This window comes from Grammomys surdaster, unplaced genomic scaffold (genome assembly GCF_004785775.1).
Source record: "Grammomys surdaster isolate TR1022 unplaced genomic scaffold, NIH_TR_1.0 239, whole genome shotgun sequence".
NCBI lineage: Eukaryota > Metazoa > Chordata > Mammalia > Rodentia > Muridae > Grammomys > Grammomys surdaster.
In genome coordinates, this window is record NW_021604684.1 from 10395246 (window position 1) to 10415363 (window position 20118).

The following is a 20118-nucleotide window of genomic DNA, read 5'->3' on the forward strand; positions in this document are numbered from 1 at the left end:
CTCTCTCTCTCTCTCTCTCTCTCTCTCTCTCTCTCTCTCTCTCTCTCATCCTGTGCTTTGATTAAGGAGTTAAGGTTTCTATTGCTGTAACAAAACAGCATAACCAAAAAAGCAAATTGGGGAGAAAAGGGTTTATTTGTCTTACACTTCCATATTGCTGGGTTTTTTTTTTGTTGTTGTTGTTGTTTTTGTTTTGTTTTGTTTTGTTTTGTTTTTTTGGTTTTTTGAGACAGGGTTTCTCTGTGTAGCCCTGGCTGTCCTGGAACTCACTCTATAAACCAGGCTGGCCTCAAACTCAGAAATCTGCCTGCCTCTGCCTCTCAAGTGCTAAGATTAAACGCGTGGGCCACCACCGCCTGGCTTATATTGCTGTTCTTTATTGAAGAAGTCAGGACAGGAATTCTCAAGCAAGACTGGAGCCTGAAGGCAGGCCCTGATGCAGAGGCCACGGAGGGGTGCTGCTTACTGGCTTGCTTTCTTGCTCAGCCTGCTTTCTTATAGAACCAGAACCACCACCCTGGGGATGACACCCCCCCACAATGGGCTGTGCCCTCTAATTGAGAAAATGCTTTACAGCTGGATCTCATGGGGGCATTACCTCAGCGACGCTCCTTCCTCTCTAATGACTCTAGCCTGTGTCAAATTTGACACAAAACCAGTCAGTACACCCTGTATCTGATATATCTGCCCAAGACAAGGAAACATCTGTTCTTTGGCTATTCACTTGTTCAATAACTCTTAATTGAGTATCTCCTTTATGCCTGACACCGATCCAGGTGCTTGGAATACATAGGAACATGATGTTCCTATCCATACAGAGGCAGGAAAGCAAGCAAATTATATTATGTGTTACAAAAAGGTAAGTGTCAGTGCAGAAAAAAATGCTGGAGAAGCAACATTGGGCCAGGTTGCTGTGTTCACAGGGAGTGAATGGGCCTGGTTGACAAGGGTCAGATTCAAGCTTGGGCTTGACGGAGCTAAGACAGTTGCAGCCTGTCTGCAGAAAGCAAGTTCCAGATGGATGTTTCAGCCAGAACAGAGGCTACACGTGATACTGTGGTGTGGTTGGGAGAAGAGCCAGGAGGCAGCGTGGTTGCACCGACCATCCACATTCCTTTGGCTTTATTCTGTAAGCAGCTGGGGGAGGCCTTGAACAGAGAAGAACTTTTTATCAGACTTGTACTTTAGACAAGGCTGGTCATGTCTGATGCATTGAGAATCTGAGGTAGCTGAAAGACCTCATGGGACAGCGGTGATGGTCAACGGGAAGACTGACTAGGGAGGCTCTGTAGCAAGGGGCCTCTAGGCAGTTATGCTGTTTCTGGGAGAGAGAGCTGACTGTTCCCATCCAGCTGGAGGGGCTGGGCTGCTGAGTCCAGGTCACTGTTCGAATTTTCCCATAGCTGTATACTCTATATAAGCAATTTGCAACCTGGAGCTCCCCAACTTTTCCCCAGTGGGAGGTGCCATGTAGCAGGTAGGAAGGAAGAAGGCACGATCCTCCCGACAACTCCTGAAGCTCTGGGATTCATTCATTTAACTGGCGAAGCAGCAATTCTATGCCAGCACTGAATGGACCAGAAACAGGGTCAGGAGGCCCCAGAGGCTCTTAGAGGCACAGGCATGCTGGTGGGGTAATAGCCGAGTCTGTCCAGAAAGCAAGGACTAGCTGTGGCTCAGGTTCCAGGGGCCAGAAATGGGCCTGGAAATCAGAAATCTGTCTGTGGCTCCTCAAAGCTAGGGAGTCTTCAGGAAGCCTTGGTGAGAGGCTCCATCTGAAATGTGGAAGGGAGGGAGAGTCTAAGGTCAAGCAGACTGACAACAGAGACAGAAAGTGGGACCTACACTCCACCTAGTCTCCTTGCTTGGGTGATGGAGAAGGTGATGTTTACGCAAGCAGCAAGTCCTTGCCATATTTGAGGAACAGAAAGCAGTGCTGTGTGTTTGAGTGAAGCAAGCCACGCAGGGGGAAGGGAGGGGGAAGTGGGGGGAAGTCTTGGGTATTACCAATCCAAATCTTGAGCCCTGAATCCCTGCTAGACTCTTTCAAAAACAATCGTAGATAGAGGAGGTACTGGGCATAAAGGTTCTGGGTCTGCTTCATGTGTGAAGTGGATGTATGTGACATGTAGGTCCAAGGAAGGCTAGAGGGGGAGCCAGGGACTGCAGAGATGGTGCTGGATTCAGGAGGAGATGGATGGAGAGACCTGCGGGAGGGTTGCATGGGGGAGAGTAAGGGAGGGGGAGGGGAGGATGGGGGTCCATGATGATGGCACCCCCTGAGGTGGGGAGGACAGGGACAGTGGTAATGGGTGGGACCCAGAGTTTTGTTCCATCAAGGTTCTGCTGCGACAGCTGTGTGCACTCTTGCTATACGGAGCAGACAAGGGAGGCTGGATGCCACGATGAAACTTGAGAAGAACGAACAGATCCCTGCATGCTGTCACCCTGCAGATCCACTCTGAAGCCATGAGACAGGAGCCTCTCCACCTTGACACTGGAAAAGTAGACCTGAGCAGCGACGAGGGAGGGAACAGGGTACACTCGGGAGTCCTCACACAAGCCCCAAAGGGGAAATGGTTACCTGTGTCAAATACTGCCCAGAGGACAAGCCAGGCAAGCGCAGGGAATGCCTATTGGACTTGCCTCTTGGTAACAATGATGAGGGTGTGTCTGAGAGCAGGGGTGAGGGATGGGAGGGGCAGGGGTGAGGATGGGAGGGGCAGGGGTGAGGGATGGGAGGGGCAGGGGTGAGGGATGGGAGGGGCAGGGGTGAGGGATGGGAGGGGCAGGGGTGAGGGATGGGAGGGGCAGGGGTGAGGGATGGGAGGGGCAGGGGTGTGATGTGCTCATCTGTTTGGAATACAATGATGGCGGCTGAATGAGGGAGCTCACGGGTAGATCATAGGCCCAGCTGGGAGGACCCAGGAAGTGCTCTAGTTGGGCCCTGGGGAGTCTTTCCCAGCAGCCAACAAAGATGTCTGCCACCTTCCACATTCTTGCTCCTAGGACTCAAAAATATCTCCGTGCCTCATTCCCCACACTGCCCGGAAGGTTGGAGGGACAGGCAGAACTACGGGCTCATGCAGGCCAGCTCTGACTGTCCGTCCCCTTCTGGGGAGCTCGTGCCTGCTCCTTGGTGGCACGTGTGATCTCTTCCTTTCCCATCGCCACAGCCCTGTGGCTGTCAGTGGTACAGAGATAAGTAGAGGAAGCAGTGAAGCAAGCATCAGAGGCCAGATCCGTCTGCTGGGCTCACTGTGGAACCCACTGTACACACTGCCTTGCATAGGCCCCTTATTCTCTCTGAGAATAAAGAATTTCTTTCTTTTTTTCTTTTCCCCCGCTTCCCTTCTCTCTCTCACTCCAGCCCCACTTGCTCTGTCCAAAGGTTTTTTATTTATTTATTATATGTAAACACACTGTAGCTGTCTTCAGGCACCCCATAAGAGGGCATGAGACCTCATTACGGATGGTTGTGAACCACCATGTGGTTGCTGGGATTTGAACTCATGACCTCTGGAAGAGCAGTCAGTGCTCTTAACCGCTGAGCCATCTCTCCAGCCCAGGAATTTCTTTCTTAAATGCTTTTTTTTTTCATCCATTTATTTTGTGTGTGTGGATGTTTGCTTGCATATGTATTTAAGCACCACATATGTACCAAGTCCCCAGGGCAGCTAGAAGAAGGCTTCAGACCTCCTGGAGTTACAGATGGTGATGAGCTGCCATTTGGGTTCTGGGAATTGAACCTAGGTCCTCTGGGAGATCGGCCAGCTCCTAGCTACCGACCATCTCTCCAGGCAGCCCTCTCTGGGACCCGTCTAGAGATGGAGAGATACTTGGGAGGGAGAAGTAAGGAATCAGGCCCACAAGTCTCTAAAATGGCTCTCATCATTTATCCAAGACATTCCTTCTCATATTCCAGAGAGCCTCACAGCAGAGGAAATCCAGCTTCTGAAGAAGACAGTAGAGACAGAGGCTGCCACAGAGCTTGTCTCTGTGGGTTCTGATTAAAATTGTCTTTATGCTTGCACACCGAGCCCTCTCCCCAACCCCTAAGCTGTTATTTATCGCACAAGCATGATTTTCCTGAGGTAATGATTCCTTCCCTACAGAGTCTCTGGTTGTCCACCAGGCAAGCTCAACTTTGCCAGATACATGAGGTGGAGAAGGGCAGCTTCAAGACCTCCTTCCTGCCCTCACAAGCCTGCCTGTCTGTTCCCAGCACCTGAAGTCCCTGCTTGGAATCTCTGCCAGCAGGCCCTTTGACTGCATACCCTAAGCACTTACTGTACAGGCAAGACCATGCTAGGATGATAATAAATAAAATTAAATAGCAAATTCAAAACTCAGCTTCACGTGGTAGTGCATGCCTTTAGTTGCACTTAGCAAGCAGAGGCAGGCAGACAACTGAGTCAGAAGTCAACCTGGTCTAACCCAGAGTTCCAGGATAATCAAGACTATAATAGAGAGATCCCCCATCTCAAACACGGACACACACACACACAATTTAAACTCAAAATAATATATTATATTGGCTACTTACCTATTGATATAAAATATGCTTTTAAAATTAATGTCGCCGGGTGGTGGTGGCGCACGCCTTTAATCCCAGCACTTTGGAGGCAGAGGCAGGTGGATTTCTGAGTTCGAGGCCAGCCTGGTCTACAGAGTGAGATCCAGGACAGCCAGGGCTACACAGAGAAACCCTGTCTCGAAAAATAAAAACAAACAAACAAACAAAAAAAAAAAACAAAAAACAAAAAAAAATTAATGTCACCTTTGTACTTGTTTTATTACATGTATGTATATGTGTGTATGGTATGTATGTATGTATGTATGTATGTATGCTGCCTGTCTATATGTATTGTGTATGTGTGCATTCGTGTGGGTGTGTGAATGCCAGAATGCACTTGTGGAGGTCAGAGGACAGCTTGCAGGAGTTGGTTCTTTCTTTTCACCATGTGGTTCCCAGGGATTGAACTCAGGTTATGGATATGACAGGAAACCTTCACCCACTGAACCAAACCCACTGCCTGTACTTAGGCTTTGTAAGACGGGGTCTGGTCTTGAGTATACTGCGTAGCTAAGATTGGCCTCGACTTCTGTCCTCCTGCCTCTGCTTACTGAGCTGAGACTACAGGCACACACTTTTTTTACTTTTATATTTGCATTTTGAGTGTTTTTTTGTTTTGTGGGGTTTTTTTTTTTTAAAGATTTATTTTATGTATGTGAGTACATTGTCACTATCTTCAGACATGCCAGAAAAGGGCATCAGATCCCATTACAGAGGGTTGTAAGCCACCATGTGGTTGCTGGGAATCGAACTCAGAACCTCTGAAAGGGGAGTCAGTGCTCTTAACCACCATCTCCCCAGTACTTGAGTGGTTTTTAAATTTTTATTTTATTACACATGTGAGTGTAAAGGTGCACATGGGCTGAGATGGAAAGGTCAGATGGTAACTTTGGGGAGTCCTTTTCTTCTGCTGTGTGTTCTGGAGATCAAATTCAGGTTGTCAGATGTGAGGTAAGAGCTTCCAGCCACTAAGCCATCTTGCTACCCTTGCGTTGTTTCTTTTTGGTGCTAATTCTGGCGAGTTTTTCTGTTTTTCAGTAGGAAAGAAGAAAGATTTGAATTTCGCTGGCTTCATCTGTGTATTGTAGCTTTTCTCTTTAAATTTTTTTAAAAGATTCATTTCATTTTATGTGTATGAATGTTTTGCCTGCATGTATGTCTGTCAGCCATATGCGAGCCTGGTGCCTTCAGAGGTCAGGAGAAAGGGTTGGATCCTGAATGTCTATGAGCTGCCATGTGGGTGCTGGGAATCAAACCCAGGTCCTCTGCAAGAATAAGTGCTCTTGATCCCTGAGCCATCTCTTCTCCAGCCCCCTTTTCAAAAAGATTTTATTTTATATTATGTGTATGAGTGATTTGCCTGCTTGTCTGTATGTACTCCACATTCACCCGTGGTAACTATAGAAGTCAGAAGAGGATGTTGAATTCCCTGGAAGTGGACTTATGGACAGATGTGGACTGCCATGTGAGTGCTAGGAAAAGCAAATAGTCTTAACTACTGAAGCATCTCTTTCAAACCCTTCTCGCTGCTTTATAGCGCAACCAAAAGGGCTCTTTGGATATTACACAGCGCCAAACTCCTCTTTGAAAAGATGGAAAACTGAGGCCCAGAAAAATGGCTGTGCACCACAGAATCTGCACCACAGTGCTGTCCAGCACTGCAGTGTTTCCTGTTAGAACAATGCTGCCACCTGGTGGTCATCCTCAGAAAACGGCTACATGCACAGGGCTCCTCCATCAGACACAAAACTTCACTCCCTTTACCTCTCAAACCTTCAGATGCTGGGTCACCAAAAGTCTCCCTCTTCCGTGAATTCAATGGCAGATTTTCTTCACTGAGCCCAAGCCTGCTAGAGATGAGCTAGTATGATCCATATCTATGAACACAGAGGTTTGAATTCTGCCTTACCCCATTTCTGTTTGTTTGTTTGTTTGTGGTTTCGTTTTGTTTGTCTTGTTTTTGGTTTGAGGTATTTTTGTTGTTTTGTTTTGTTTTGAGACAGGGTTTCTCTTAGCTGTCCTGGAACTTGCTTTGTAGACCAGGCTGGCCTCTGTCTCCCAAGTGCTGGGATTAGTGTTGCACACAACTACTGCCTTGAAAAACAAAACAAAAACAAAGAAAGAAAGAAAGAAAAGAAAAGAAAGAAGGAAGGAAGGAAGGAAGGAAGGAAGGAAGGAAGGAAGGAAGGAAGGAAGGAAGGAAAAAGGAAGGAAGGCACATCTTCAAGCCTTTCCCCCAGAGTTCTGCAGGCAGAAGCTATGGCTGAGGCTCAGGCATCAGGATTGCAGATGTGCTCATGTACAAGAAACACTGATCTTAGTGAGAGAGCTGTGTGTAGCAGGTAAGCTTACGCATGGTACACAGGCAAGATGATGGGTAAACTGCCTAGGAATGACATCATGGGGAAGGTGTTTTAATGACAGCCTGGTGGGATGGTCAAGGAGATGCCTGCTAAAATGACAAGTTCAAAAGAGATCTGAAAGCAAAATGTGTGTGTGTGCATGTGTGTGTGTGTGTGTGTGTGTGTAAGCAGATACAAGTTTTTAGAGAACATCAGGTGTCCTGCATTGTCATTCTCTACCTTATTCTCCTGAAACAGGACCTCTCACTGAACCTAGAACTGGGCTGGCAGTCAGCAAATCCCAGTGAATCTGTCTCTGCCCTGCTCAGTACTGCGATTACTACAGGTGTTCATGGATCCTGGGGATTTGAACTTAGGTCTTCATGCTTGTGCAATAAGCACTTTATCCATCTCCCTAGTCCAAAAATGGCTTAATTGGAGCTATACCTAGTTTGAGAATAGCAGTCTTGGCATTTTGGCATTCAGAGAAGGGATGTAGTGATCAAACCCCCAGCACTATATAACTGAGTTATATCTCAACCTGCAGTCTTTTGGATTAGTCATAGATTCAGTGAAAAATTGAAATTCTTGTCAGGCATAGTGGCATGTTTCTCTAATCCCAGCATACCAGAGACAGAGTTTGAGGCCAGTCTGGTTTATATCGTGAAATTCAGGCCAGCCAGGGCTACATAATGAGACCCTGTCTCAAAAAAACAAAAAATTAAAAAACAAAACAAAGCAAAACAAAAACCAAAGGGGGAAGGATGGAAGGGAGAGAAAGGAGGAGGAAAGGGAGGAAGGGAGGAAAGGAGGGAAGGAAGGAAGGAGGGAAGGAAGGAAGGAGGGAGGGAGGGAAAGGACCTTTTTTTAAGATTTTATTTATTTATTTTTTTTATATATGACAAGTACACTGTAGCTGTCTTCAGACACACCAGAAGAGGACATCAGATCCCATTACAGATGGTTGTGAGCCACCATGTGGTTGCTGGGAATTGAACTCAGGACCTCTGGAAGGATCAGTGCTCTCAACCGCTGAGCCATCTCTCCAGCCTGGGAAGGACCTATTTTCAATAGAAGATAAAGGATGTCTCTGCCACACCATTATTTCTGATATCACTAGCCTTTGGTGACCTGGACTACCCTAGTATTACTGCAATGATGGTGTCGTCACTGTCTCACAAAGTGGTTTTCTTCCAAGAAATCAAGCCTATTCCTCTATAAGCTCCCGTCTATGGCAGGCTTCTACCACTTTAGGACCACATGCTGACAGGCTGCTGCGTTTCTTTAAGGCTATCTATTTCCATCACACACTCATCCTGTGTAGAAAGACAGACAGCTTTGATAGTGTTTCTCTGGATTACAGGGGCCTTATGCACCTAGGGAACGGAGGCTGCATGAAAGCCAGGTGCAGCCAGCAAGCCTATTTCAATTCTGTTGCAGTCTTCTGCTATTTTATATCCAGTTAAGCTATTCCTCTTTTGGGTAGCTCTAATCTACTATTCAATTCATCCACTGTGTGTTTAATTTTTTGTATGTGTGTATTTAATTTCAGTCATATATTGTTTTGAGACTATCCATGGATCTTTAAAATATACTTCGAAAATATACTTTTTTCTCTTTTCTTCTTCCTCTTCCTCTTCCCCTTCACTTTCCCCTTCTCCTCTTCCTCCTTCCTTCTCTTCCTCTCCTTTCTCTCTTCCTCTTCCTCCTCCTCTTCTTTCTCCTCCTTCTCCTCCTCCTTCTTCTTGAGACAGGGTGTCACTGTGAAGCTCTGTATGTTCCAGAACTTACCAAAATCTGCCTGCCTCTGCCTTCCAAGTGCTGAGATTAAAGGCATACACCAACATGACTGGCTTAGATGTTCTTTTTCTTTGATTTCTTCAAAGTACTTGAAGGTTTCCTTTACTTCTCTGTAGTTATGAAATGTATAGGTTTTTATGTTTGTCTGTTTTCTCTAATTTTACTGGAGATCTAGGGAAATCCTTCACAGTACTGACTTGGCTGAGAACAGAGGTGGGAGCCCTTTCCTCTGTCCTTTCCATGGCTTACCAATCTCTCTCAAGCCCCTACTTAGTGCAGACTAGGCTGGAAGCTGTGGTGACAAACACAGTGCGGGATCTATCCCTACTTCCAGAGTCAGCACAGTAGTGAGTGAATGGGGTATTGCAATAGATAGGTGGCCAGTGGGCCACTCAGGAACAAAAGGCACTGTAGGAATTCAAGAGAGGAGTACCCTGAGGAGCCTCCAGACTAGGAGTCCTTAACCTTCCTAAGGCTGTGACCCTTTAGTACAGTTCCTCATGATGTGGTGACCCCCAACCATAGAATTATCAGTGTTGCTACTTCATGACTGTAATTGTTCTATGGCCATGAATTGTAAATATCTGATATGCAGGACATCTGATAGGAGACCTTTGTGAAAAGGTCCTTCGAGCAGCCATGGGGTCGCGACCCACAGATTGAGAACCACTGCTCTGACCACTAGCTTTGAACAGTAGAGAAAGAGAGTAAGCATGCTAAACCAAAGGCTGGGGCAATTCCCTGAAGAGACGAGATTCTATCCTGGAGAAAAGCCAAAGGGGATGACTAAGTGGGACAAAACAGTTTATTTTGCAGAGCTGGGAGATGAAGACTGGGGCTGTTGTCTTAAACCCTTCACTGAGAGCCCCAACCCCTCAGCTTTGTTTCCATGGGTTACAGGAAAAATGGGGTGACTAATTAAAGAGAGACCATTCCATGAAATCCAGGGAGCAGCTAGCCAGAAGCAGGGCAATGCTGGGTGGTGGTCATCTCCAGAGGGACGATAGGGTTGCCAAGCTTCAGGCTGAGCTTCTGAAGTTGGGCTCCCATGCTCTGTAGAGGTCAGGTCAATAATAGTATATGTCTCCACTCATCTGTTTCAGAAGTCCACAGACTGCTAGGGTCCAAGCTGACCACAGCTTGGCTGTTCTTGAAAAAAAAAAATACCAATTCAAAAACCAATCAACCCTGAAAAAGTTGCTCAGTGACCCAGCTGCCCGCATCCCCGGTTACCAGGGAACAGGACAAGTTGCAATGTTCCATCACAGGAAGTGAGGAGAACCGCCAGCATGTTTCCACCAGGCTCCCAGCCAGCTGTCCTTTATGTGCTCGGCACAAGAACTGAACAGGCTTAAGAATAGCAGCAGCTTGTCTGGTGCTAAACACTTCATCCTATGATCCCTTCTGAGGCACAGCATCCCCAGCAGTGTTCACTAAATGGCTGAGCTGGAGTTCTTAGTCCCAACACTGCAGACTGAAGCGGTGGAATGGCCACCTCTTGACTTCGTGCCACATAACAACACCTAGAAACTGGACCAACGGATGGAATGAGACCACATCCCTTCAGTCATTTCATTTGGTAGTCAGTTAAAGATAACTGGAGTGTTCTCATATACAAGACTCCTGTCACTTCCATCTGTCGCTGCTGTGATATATTTATCAAAAGAAATGACACCGGTGCATGTCCTCAATCTCCTCCAGTCTTGTCTTTAATGTTCATGAATATAACTAGGATGCTCATGAGAATTTTGCAGCCCTAATTCAGTTGCAGGTTTCTCTTGTCTAGGTGGAGGCTATGAGTCCTCTGGAAAAATTCTGTGGCGAGTGAGGTGCTCTTGTCGTGTCAGACCAGAGGACCCACCCATGCAGGACATGATTTCCCAGATGCTACGGGCTTCCTCGGTTACTTCTAATTCCCCTCTGCCATATTCTGTTTGCTGGGATGTGAGTCAGCCAGCACAGCCTACTATTAGAGGGAAGAAGTTCTTCCCAGTGAACTGATCTTAAATTACTTTCAATTCTTTAATTAAGGAAGATTTGTGCCCACCCACCCCCACTTTTGAAAACTTTTTGTTTGTTTGTTTTTGTTTTTTGTTTTTTTTGTTTTTCAAGACAGGGTTTCTCTGTGTAGCCCTGGCTGTCCTGGAACTCACTCGGTAGACCAGGCTGGCCTCCAACTCAGAAATTCGCCTTCCTCTGCCTCCCAAGTGCTGGGATTAAAGGCGTGCGCCACCACCACCCGGCCTTTTGAAAACTTAAGTTTGGCACGGATTTATTTTATGATCTGAGTTTAGCCACACACTACTTTTTTTAAACATGCTATTACATTTATTTATGTGTGATGTGTGGTAGCAGACATGTTCCACAGTACCCTTCTGGAGATCAGAGGACAATTTGTGGAAGCTGGGCTCTCTTTCCAATATGAGAGTCCCAGGGATTGAATTCAAGTCAGCAGGACACCAGTGCCTTTACTTGCTGAGCCAACCCACACCAAATTTAACATTTTTAAACATTTAACTATTCATTTATTTTGTTTTCATGTATGTGCCTACTTCTACATCCATGTACTACTTATTGTCCATGAAGAACAGTAGAGGGTGTCAAAAGCCCTTGACACTGTGAGCTGCCATGTGGATGCTAGGAATTGAACCTGGGTCCTTTCCAAGAGCAAGTGCTCTTAACTGCTGAGTCATTTCTTCAGCGGCCCCAATGTCCCCCACATGTAAAGATTTTATTTGTGTGTGTCTGAATGCACATGTTTATGAGGGCATCAAGACTCTAGAGCTGGAGATAAAATCAGAAAGGCTTCTGAGCCCCCGCACCCTATGAAAACTGTGAACTTTGATTCTCCACAGGACCAGCACATGCTCCTAACCTGAGACATCTCTTTATCCCATTTGATCATTCTTGTCAAGTTTTATTTTGAAACATTTTTATGTGTGTTTTGCCTGAATGTATGTCTTCACTCCATGTGTGTACAGTGCCATTGGAGGCCAGAGAGATATCAGATCCCTGAAACTGAAGCTGCAGACAGTTGAGAGCCACCATGGCAGGGCTGGAACTGACCTGGGTCTTCTGAAAGAGCAGTCAGTGCTCTTAACTACTAAGCCATCCCCCCACCCCGGCCTCTATTTAGGCAAAATGGGTAGTAGTTTATGCATTCAGACAATTCTGTATTATCCAACAAAACAATGGGGCATGCACACATGCCACCATATGGATGGATCTTTGAATACTGTCATCTGGATATGACAGGACACTCCAGTAATCCCAGCACTGAGGGGCCAAGCAGGAAAATCCAGACCAGCCTGGGCTACATAGGGAATCCTGCCCCCCATCCTTCTCCCCCAAGTCAAAACAAAATAAAGTACAACTCAGGAATCAAATATTCGGCAATGGGCTTGAGAGAATTCAGCAGTTGAAGAGTGCTTATTGCTCTTTAGAGAAACCAGAGTTCAGTTCCCAGCACCCAGGTCAGGTGGCTCACAACTACCTGCAGTTTCAGCTCCAGGCTAGCAACCTCCTTCCCCAGCACACACAGCAGATGGACACACACACTTACAACAAAGCAAAACACCAAAAAGCCTTTGCCAATGTGCTAGGAACTTTTATCTGTAACAGGGTCTCAGTATATGGACCTCAATACAGAGTTCTGCCTACTCTTGCCTCCCAGAGTGCTAGGCTTAAAGGCATGCTCCCACACCTGGCCTTTTTTTTTTTTTTTTTTTTGAGGAAGGTTTCAAATTGTAACCCAGGATAGCCTAACTTTACTTGTGTGGCAACCCTAACTTTACTAGGATTACAGGTAAACCACCAAGAGCAACTCCACCAAACTACTTTTCATACTGGCTCTCTTAGTTTACAGGATTATGATCTTTAAGACTCAGTACATGGGGGTGTTGGGAGAGCCGGCTCAGTGGTTGAGCACTGGCTGCCCTTCCAAAGTACCTGGATTCAATTCCCAGCACTCACATGGCAGCTCAGAACTGTGTCTAACTACAGGTCCAGGGGATTCAGCACCCTCACATGGACATACATGCAGGCAAAACACCAATGCACATTTAAAAAAGACTCAGTGCATGGGCATGCATAGTGGCACACACCTTTAATCCCAGAATTAAGAAGGCAGAGGGAGGCAGGTGGATCTGAGTTCCAGGCCAGCCAGGGATACGCAGTGAGACCATCTCAAAGAAATAAAAAAGCAATCCCAGAACACTCAGTACCATCTGCTAACACCCTGTCCTTGGAGCTGGATGCAAGCTTCTGGAAAGCAAGAACCGTTATCTGTTTTATTGCTGATGAAAATAGGACTTGGTATTTGTGGGGTGACTGATTCTTAGGTACTTTATGTACCAATGTGGAACAACCTCAAAAAACTGCTAAGGAAAGCAACAGAAGTACAAGCTACCCATCTTGCACAGCCGGTGTGGGGGGAAGAAACACACCCACACAGGTTTATATATGGCTCCGGTCTGGAAGGCTCCTTTTCAGCTCAGGCTACACTTGGATCAGGTTGCCCCTGCTCTGGCCCTTTAAGAACAAAACAGGAAGCTTGGTGGAGTTATGTGCCTTTTAGTTTATACCTACTGGTGGAGGCAGACAGGCAGATTTCTGTGGGCCAGCCTGATCTTCAGAATTACGGAACTACATCCTGTTTGTAAAAAACCTAACTGGCTAATTTACCCCAACACTATACTCAAGAGTCAAGAGAATTAAGTTTGGGGTCAGCCTGAAGTATGGTGCAGTCAAGAGGCATTGTTTAACGTGTAGACAATCCAAACAGCTCCACCAGGTCTTATTTTCCCATGTCACCCTGGTCTAGAGGTCCCTAGGTAGACCATATTGGCTAACAACTTGTGACCCACTAGCCCCAGCTTGGTAGGTCTCATGATGCCTGGGCTATGAACAGCAACGATATAGAGACTGGCTGGCAAATCCCAGAGCTGCAGCATCTCATGTTCTCAGGTTCCCTTTCCCAGAAAACCAGTCTATAGAACCTAGGTTTGCTCAACCTACACCACAAGCTGAGACAACCCTGCTGTACAATAGTCTTCAAGTCCTCTCAAACAATATACATTTGCCTTGCTGTGTACCCTGGCGACAAGAGATAACACCAGAACTGCCGGACATGGTGGCACACACCTTTAATCACAGCTCTTGGAGGAAGCCAGATCTTTTGAGACCAGCCTCATCTACATCATTAGTTTAATAATAGCTAGGGATATGTAGAAACCCTGTCTCAAAAACAAACACCAGGGACTGGAGAGATAGGTAAGAATATTGGCTGCTCTTCCAGAGCAGGTTCAATTCCAAGCACCCAGGACAGCTCACAGGGTCTGTAACTCCAGTTCCACACAGGCAGGAGAAACACCAAAGTGCATAAAATAAAAATAAATTATTAAAACAAACACCAGAACCAAAATAGCTTACACAAAGCAATTTATTAACAGAAAATAATTTGAGAAGTCCTGTTCACAGACGGCGACCACGACGACCTCCCTTCCTTCGAGTGCTGTCCGAGGGGATGGGGGTGACATCCTCTGTGAGAAGAAAATAAAATGTCATTGTGTGTAGCCACAAGTCTAAGTAGCAGTAGACTTTACTCTTCCTCAAATGTATCTCCAATAGTCAACAATCATGGGGCTGCCCCACCTGCCAATTCCTCATCCCAACTCCAGTTCAGAAGGTGCACAATCATAGGTGAAGGACACCAAGTTCCTAATTCAGAGCCCACTGACTCTAGTAGAAAGTGACCCTACACTGAGCAACTATGGCTGTTTATTCTTTACACCAGGTGTCAGGAGCAACACTGTTATACCCAATACACACAGGGAGAAAATCGTGTCTGTTACAGAGATCAACTCTTACAATGCCTTTTACATGCTCCTTAACAAGAAACCAGACAAAGCTGACCCATTAGGACATTGCACTGTTTGGAAGGGGGTCAATGCTTTAAAGCAACCCCAAAGCTGGGCGGTGGTGGCGCATGCCTTTAATCCCAGCACTTGGGAGGCAGAGGCAGGCAGACTTCTGAGTTCAAGGCCAGCCTGGTCTACAGAGTGAGTTCCAGGACAGCCAGGGCTACACAGAGAAACCCTGTCTCGAAAAAACAAAAACAAAGCAATCCCAAGTGTTAACCAGAGGGGCACTTACCAATCCGCCCAATCTTCATCCCAGAGCGAGCAAGAGCTCTGAGGGCTGACTGGGCTCCAGGTCCAGGGGTCTTGGTCCTAGAAAACCAAGGATTGTTGGTCTAGTCAGCAAGATTTTTTCTAATTTTAATTCCCTTCTAATGGGGGAAACCAACAGTTAAATACTTGCATACTGTGAGGGGCCCATACTTTGTGGGCCATACTTAATCTCCAGCTTCACAACACAAAACCCTTTTCTAAATTGCTAAATGAGGGTTGGACTCTTCCTACCGCCCACACGGTGGCTTACAACCATCTGCAACACCAGCCCAAGAGATTAAGTGCCATTTTCTGACCTCCAAGGGCACCAGGTATGGTATACATTCTTGTGACTTTTTTTTTTTGGGGGGGGACAGACTGCCAAGGTCAGGGCAGAAATATGCTGAGAATAAAGGTGTGTGCCACAACACCTGTAAATCCTCATAAGGAAGAGGGCACATAAGACACCTCAGCCAGCCTGTGGTTAAACTCTTCCCCTGCCCTCTTCATTGCTACATCTAAGATGCCACTTTTCCATGGGACTACCTCAACAGCTTCCTCTTGCATCTTTCCACTGAGTAGCTACCTGTGCTAGTTTTCAGGCCACACCTTGCTCTGTCCCATTAGGACTTAATATCCATTGAGACTATCCCATTCTCGGGTCACACCTGAAGCCACTCATTCCTCCAAGGACCAACTTCTTCACCTCAGCAAGTTTATCTTGTAGTTGTCTCTACTGGACATGAACCCACCTCATGTAAGCTCACGTCAGCCTCAAAACCATGCAACCAATAACTGACCTGAAACTCCTGACTCTCTTGCCTCCATTTCCTGGTGTGTACCACCTCACCCAACCCATGTGGCGTTGGAGAAAAGAGCACTCCCCTCGTTTAAGTCATCCCCACCACTAACACTATACTTCCTAGTATGTACCACAGACTGAAGTCAGGCAACCTTCTGAATGTTGGTTAAAGCCTGAGTTTCCTGCAAGGTGAGGTGCCACCCAAAGCCATCTCACTCTTGCTTACTACCTGGTATGCCATGGTTACTCAATAAACACAAATGGACAACATAAAGGAACAAATTGCCCTTTTTTTTTTTGAGGAACTCAACTGGGCCCAAGGTAGCCCCAAACTCTAGCTCCTCCTACACCTGTTCTTGCATGATAGGATTACAGATTATGAACTACTTACTATCCCTAACTAGGAACATACATGCCTAAAATAGTTAGCACTCAGAACAATCAGATCTCAAATACACCCCTAATCTTCCATACCTGTTTCCTCCTGTGGCCCGGAGTTTGATATGCAGGGCAGTGATGCCCAGCTCCTTGCACCTCTGGGCCACATCCTGGGCAGCCAACATGGCTGCATAGGGGGAGGACTCATCTCGGTCAGCCTTTACCTTCATTCCACCAGTCACTCGGCAGATGGTTTCCCTGGGGACAAAGGCAGAACCATGTCATTTTCCAACAAGGATTCATAGAACACTTAGTGAACCCCAATGAGCATAATGTTAACAGCATATTTACAACAAGGCTGGCTAACTTGAGCATATATCATGGCTCTGAACTAGAGAGTTATATGAGTTGTATTTACAGGAGTTCAAAGACCCCTATATAGCTAACTTCTTTGTGCCAGCAAGCCCTGGGTTTAATCTCCAGGGTTACATAAAATCACAGCAAGGGGGTAGAGGAGACAGGAGTATCGTTAAGTTCACCCTCAGCTCCATGGGAAATTAAGCAAAACAGTAGTTCTTTAGGGCAAATCCCCTTTCTTTCCAGCTTAGCCCCTTTGAGGCCTGCTTTATGCCTTTCTGCAGAAGTACTCACTTGCCAGAAAGATCGGTAACATGGACAAAGGTGTCATTGAAGGATGCAAAGATGTGGCAGACACCAAATACATTCTCTCCTTCAGCCACCTGAGGTCCAAGGCTGATGACCTGCTCTTCCTTCTTTTCCTTCCCCTTGCGAGGTGCCATTTCTAGGTGGAAGAATCTCAATGTTAGCAACAGGCAAAAGGTCCCTAAAACATTTTCTCTTTACCTACTAAAGGAAAACCTAAGTTCTGCTCCTAGTATCCTGTCTTTGTTCTTGCCATCTATCAAGACATAACATAAAAGAAAGGTGCCGTAAGAGACAATTTCTCAAGTGTCTTCAGGATATATAAGCCTACGGTCCCAGCAACGACCCACATGCACAAGTAGCTACACAAAACAGCATACAAGCCTGACTTAATAATCAAACTCTCTCCTTATGCCTCCACTTTGAAGTTTATTTGTTTGGGGCGACCTAGTAAGCAGTTGAATAGCAGAAACCAAAACTAAATTAGAGGGGTTCTCTGTCCATACACAATACTTAAACCCAAGTTTCTTGGGCCCCAGATACCACTTACAGTTTAAAGTTTAGACCCAAAGCAGCCCAAAAAGACAAAGAAGTCAAAGAACTTTCCAGCTATCTTTGACAACATCAACAACATCCCACCAGATGTCTCCCTCACACAAGCTCCTCAATAGCCTTTTTAGAAACAAATCTTTCAACTTTTACTAGTACTAAACATTAAAAGCAAAGTGTGGTCTAACTTTAACTCCAGCACTGGGGAGTCAGAGGCAGGAACATCTACATAACAAGTTCTAAGACAGCCGGGGAAGGCTTTCCAGGAAGTCTAAAGGGAAAGGTCTACACACCGGTATTCAGAACTCATGGCTATAATCAAAGTGCACTCATGAGAACTAAGACACAAACAAGGAGGCTGATTTGTTTTTCCTTTTCTAAGCCCCAAGGGAGTCCTTTGACCAACCTGAGGTCAAGTAGCAGATCAAACTATCACCATTTTCAGAAGAACCTAGCTACTCAGTAGCACTAAAATGAAATTAGGCTATCTCCTTGCAGCTAAGAAAACTAAACAGGATAGTCTGTCTAGGATGATACAATGCCAACGCCTGCCTTGTATTCTCTTCCTAGTATCAAGATGTCCCTACTACACATACACCCCAAAGCACCACAGGCACCACAGGCCTTAGAAGTAGGTTTCAAGTGTCACTGGCATCTCTCTTGTGCCTTCCTCTTATACTACTTGGGGTCCAATTGGCAGAAGCACAAGGGCAGGTCTGGAATGTACAGTCAGTCACCAGTTCTCACCCCTCAAATTAGGCTAACACGATTCAGTAGGGTTCAAATCGTCTGGGCATGATGGCTACTCAATGTAGCTTCGCTCTCCAGGGTGGGAATGATTATCCAGAAGAATATAAACATATGTCATCCGTGCTACTCCAATACGGAGGAACCCGAGGGGCAATGTGTCCGACTCGGGAACAGCCTGTCATGGATTAGGATTAGAAGCAGTCCATACAAGACTGAGGGTTTACGGCATCCCTTTTAATCTTCGATTTACAGAGGGGATCGGTGCGACTCCTACTCATGTTTTTTACGAGAGGAATGAGGTTAGGTGCATGCCGAGGACTGCCCGTTTCAACCTAACAGGGTACAGGCGACGGCCCACACGCGACCAGGGGCCCGCTCCCCGAACCACTCTGTGCGACGGCTGCGGCGAGAGGCCCAGGCTCAGGGCAGGACCCACACCCACTCCCATTTCAGACTTCCCCCCCATCTCAGGCCAGAGGCCGCCACCGGGTCACGGTGGAGCCCTGGGTCCGGAAGGGTCGGGACGGGCGGGTGCCTGCTCGACTCTACCACGCACATGGTTCGGCTACAGCACACAGACCCCGGCCCCGACCCCGCAGAGGGCCCTAGCCAAAGGATGCCGCACGATTCTCACGGCCCGGGTCTCCTACCTGAACGTCGTCTCCAGATTCCTCCACCGGAAAGAAAGAGGCGGAAGGGGCGGGCAGACGGGTCACTTCCGTGTTCCGGAAGTGTACCTCTGAGGTCACGGAGAGGGACAGGCTCCCGGAAGTCTCTATCTCGGTTTCCAACGAAGCTAAAACCGCCGGTAAGGAAGATGGCCTATTAAGGAAGCCGGTGCTACGTGTTGCTGTGACCGGATCTGCCTATGAGAACACACGGAGCGGACACGCGTGGGAGAAGAGGTGGGCTCTACTCCAGGTCGCCGCAGCTAGACAGACTTCCGCCTTCAGAACCTCAGGCCAGGCAGCTGGAAGCCACAGCGCTCCTCGTGGTACGGAGGTGAATAACAACAACAAACGACCTTATAATGCAACTTTACCCCATTTTGCACACTACAGAGCAGCTTAGTAAAAAATTATTCAACATTTCTCTGCTACCCTGCACTATGCACTTTATATTAGGTGCTTCAGTTAATGCTCGCAACATAAACTAGATTGATTTTGATTTCCATTGTACAGATAAATGTATGAAATGAGACTATATGATTCTGGCCGATTTGGGGTTATGACATAAAACTCCTATATCTAATAGTCATTTCATATAACACTCTATCAGCAATATTGCAGGACACTGAATAACTGGGAAACTTTGTAGATGGAAACATGGAAGAAAGCACAGACAGATACTTAGTAGGACTTGAAAAACATGGGTACAATATTCACATGCATACTGGCATGAACATACATCTCTAGAGTCATATTACAGATATAATGACATGTATATATTTCAAAGCATGGCAAACAGTAGAGCTACATGTATATACTATATATTGCATATAACTCTTTGTGTACTGGAATTGATAACCATTCTGAAAGACTTCGCTAAATTTAGGTAAATTTAATTCTTTATTGTTATTGGTTTTAGACACAGGGTTTCACTGGATAGCCCTGGCACCCCAGGAACTCACTCTGTAGGCCAGATTGACCTTGTGGTTGGAGATCTGCCTGTCTCTACCTCCTCAGTGCTGGGATGAAAGGCCTTGTGCCTCACCACCTCCCAGCTAAATTTTTATATTTTTGAGACAGGGCTTCAGTGTGTCACCATTACTGGCCTGGGACTTGCTGTGTAGACCAGAATGGCCTGGAACTCCCAGAGATCCGAGCCACCTCTGCCCCTAGACCACTAGGATCAGAGGCCTGTATTACCATGCCCAAAGGAAACTTTCCTTCTAAAGAAAGGATCGTTTTCTTTCTGCCTTATAAAAGCAGCTACAGAAAACCTATGAAACAGACACACTAAAGTAAAGTAAAGGAACAAGAAAAACAAGGAAGCCAAGTGTGATATATTTTCAGCACTTGGGAGGCAGAAGCAGGCAGATCTCTGTGAGTTCAAGGCCATCCTGGTCTACATAGTGAGTTCTAGGAC

General features: G+C 46.4%; 1 protein-coding gene across 1 annotated transcript; it reads right to left on the reverse strand.

Annotated features, from left to right (window-relative positions):
* Positions 1 to 14140: 14140 nt before the first annotated feature.
* On the reverse strand, positions 14141 to 18801 carry Rps14 (ribosomal protein S14). The gene is made up of 5 exons (XM_028774220.1): positions 18681 to 18801; positions 16720 to 16870; positions 16165 to 16326; positions 14872 to 14948; positions 14141 to 14258 (listed from the first exon to the last, which is right to left on the reverse strand). Exons 2-5 carry the CDS (start codon positions 16866 to 16868, stop codon positions 14191 to 14193), a joined length of 456 nt encoding a protein of 151 aa, XP_028630053.1. The 5' UTR covers positions 16869 to 16870; positions 18681 to 18801; the 3' UTR covers positions 14141 to 14190.
* Between the last annotated feature and the right edge of the window lie 1317 nt (positions 18802 to 20118).

What these genes read in the sequence shown, in the direction of transcription:
- Rps14 (XM_028774220.1), bottom strand. Translation starts at nt 16,868, where the DNA reads ATGGCACCTCGCAAGGGGAAGGAAAAGAAGGAAGAGCAGGTCATCAGC. An exon ending in GTTACCGATCTTTCTGGCAA is followed by an intron (nt 16,327 to 16,719) that starts GTGAGTACTTCT and finishes CTTTGTCCCCAG; the next exon opens with GGAAACCATCTGCCGAGTGA. An exon ending in CGGGCCACAGGAGGAAACAG is followed by an intron (nt 14,949 to 16,164) that starts GTATGGAAGATT and finishes TTGGTTTTCTAG; the next exon opens with GACCAAGACCCCTGGACCTG.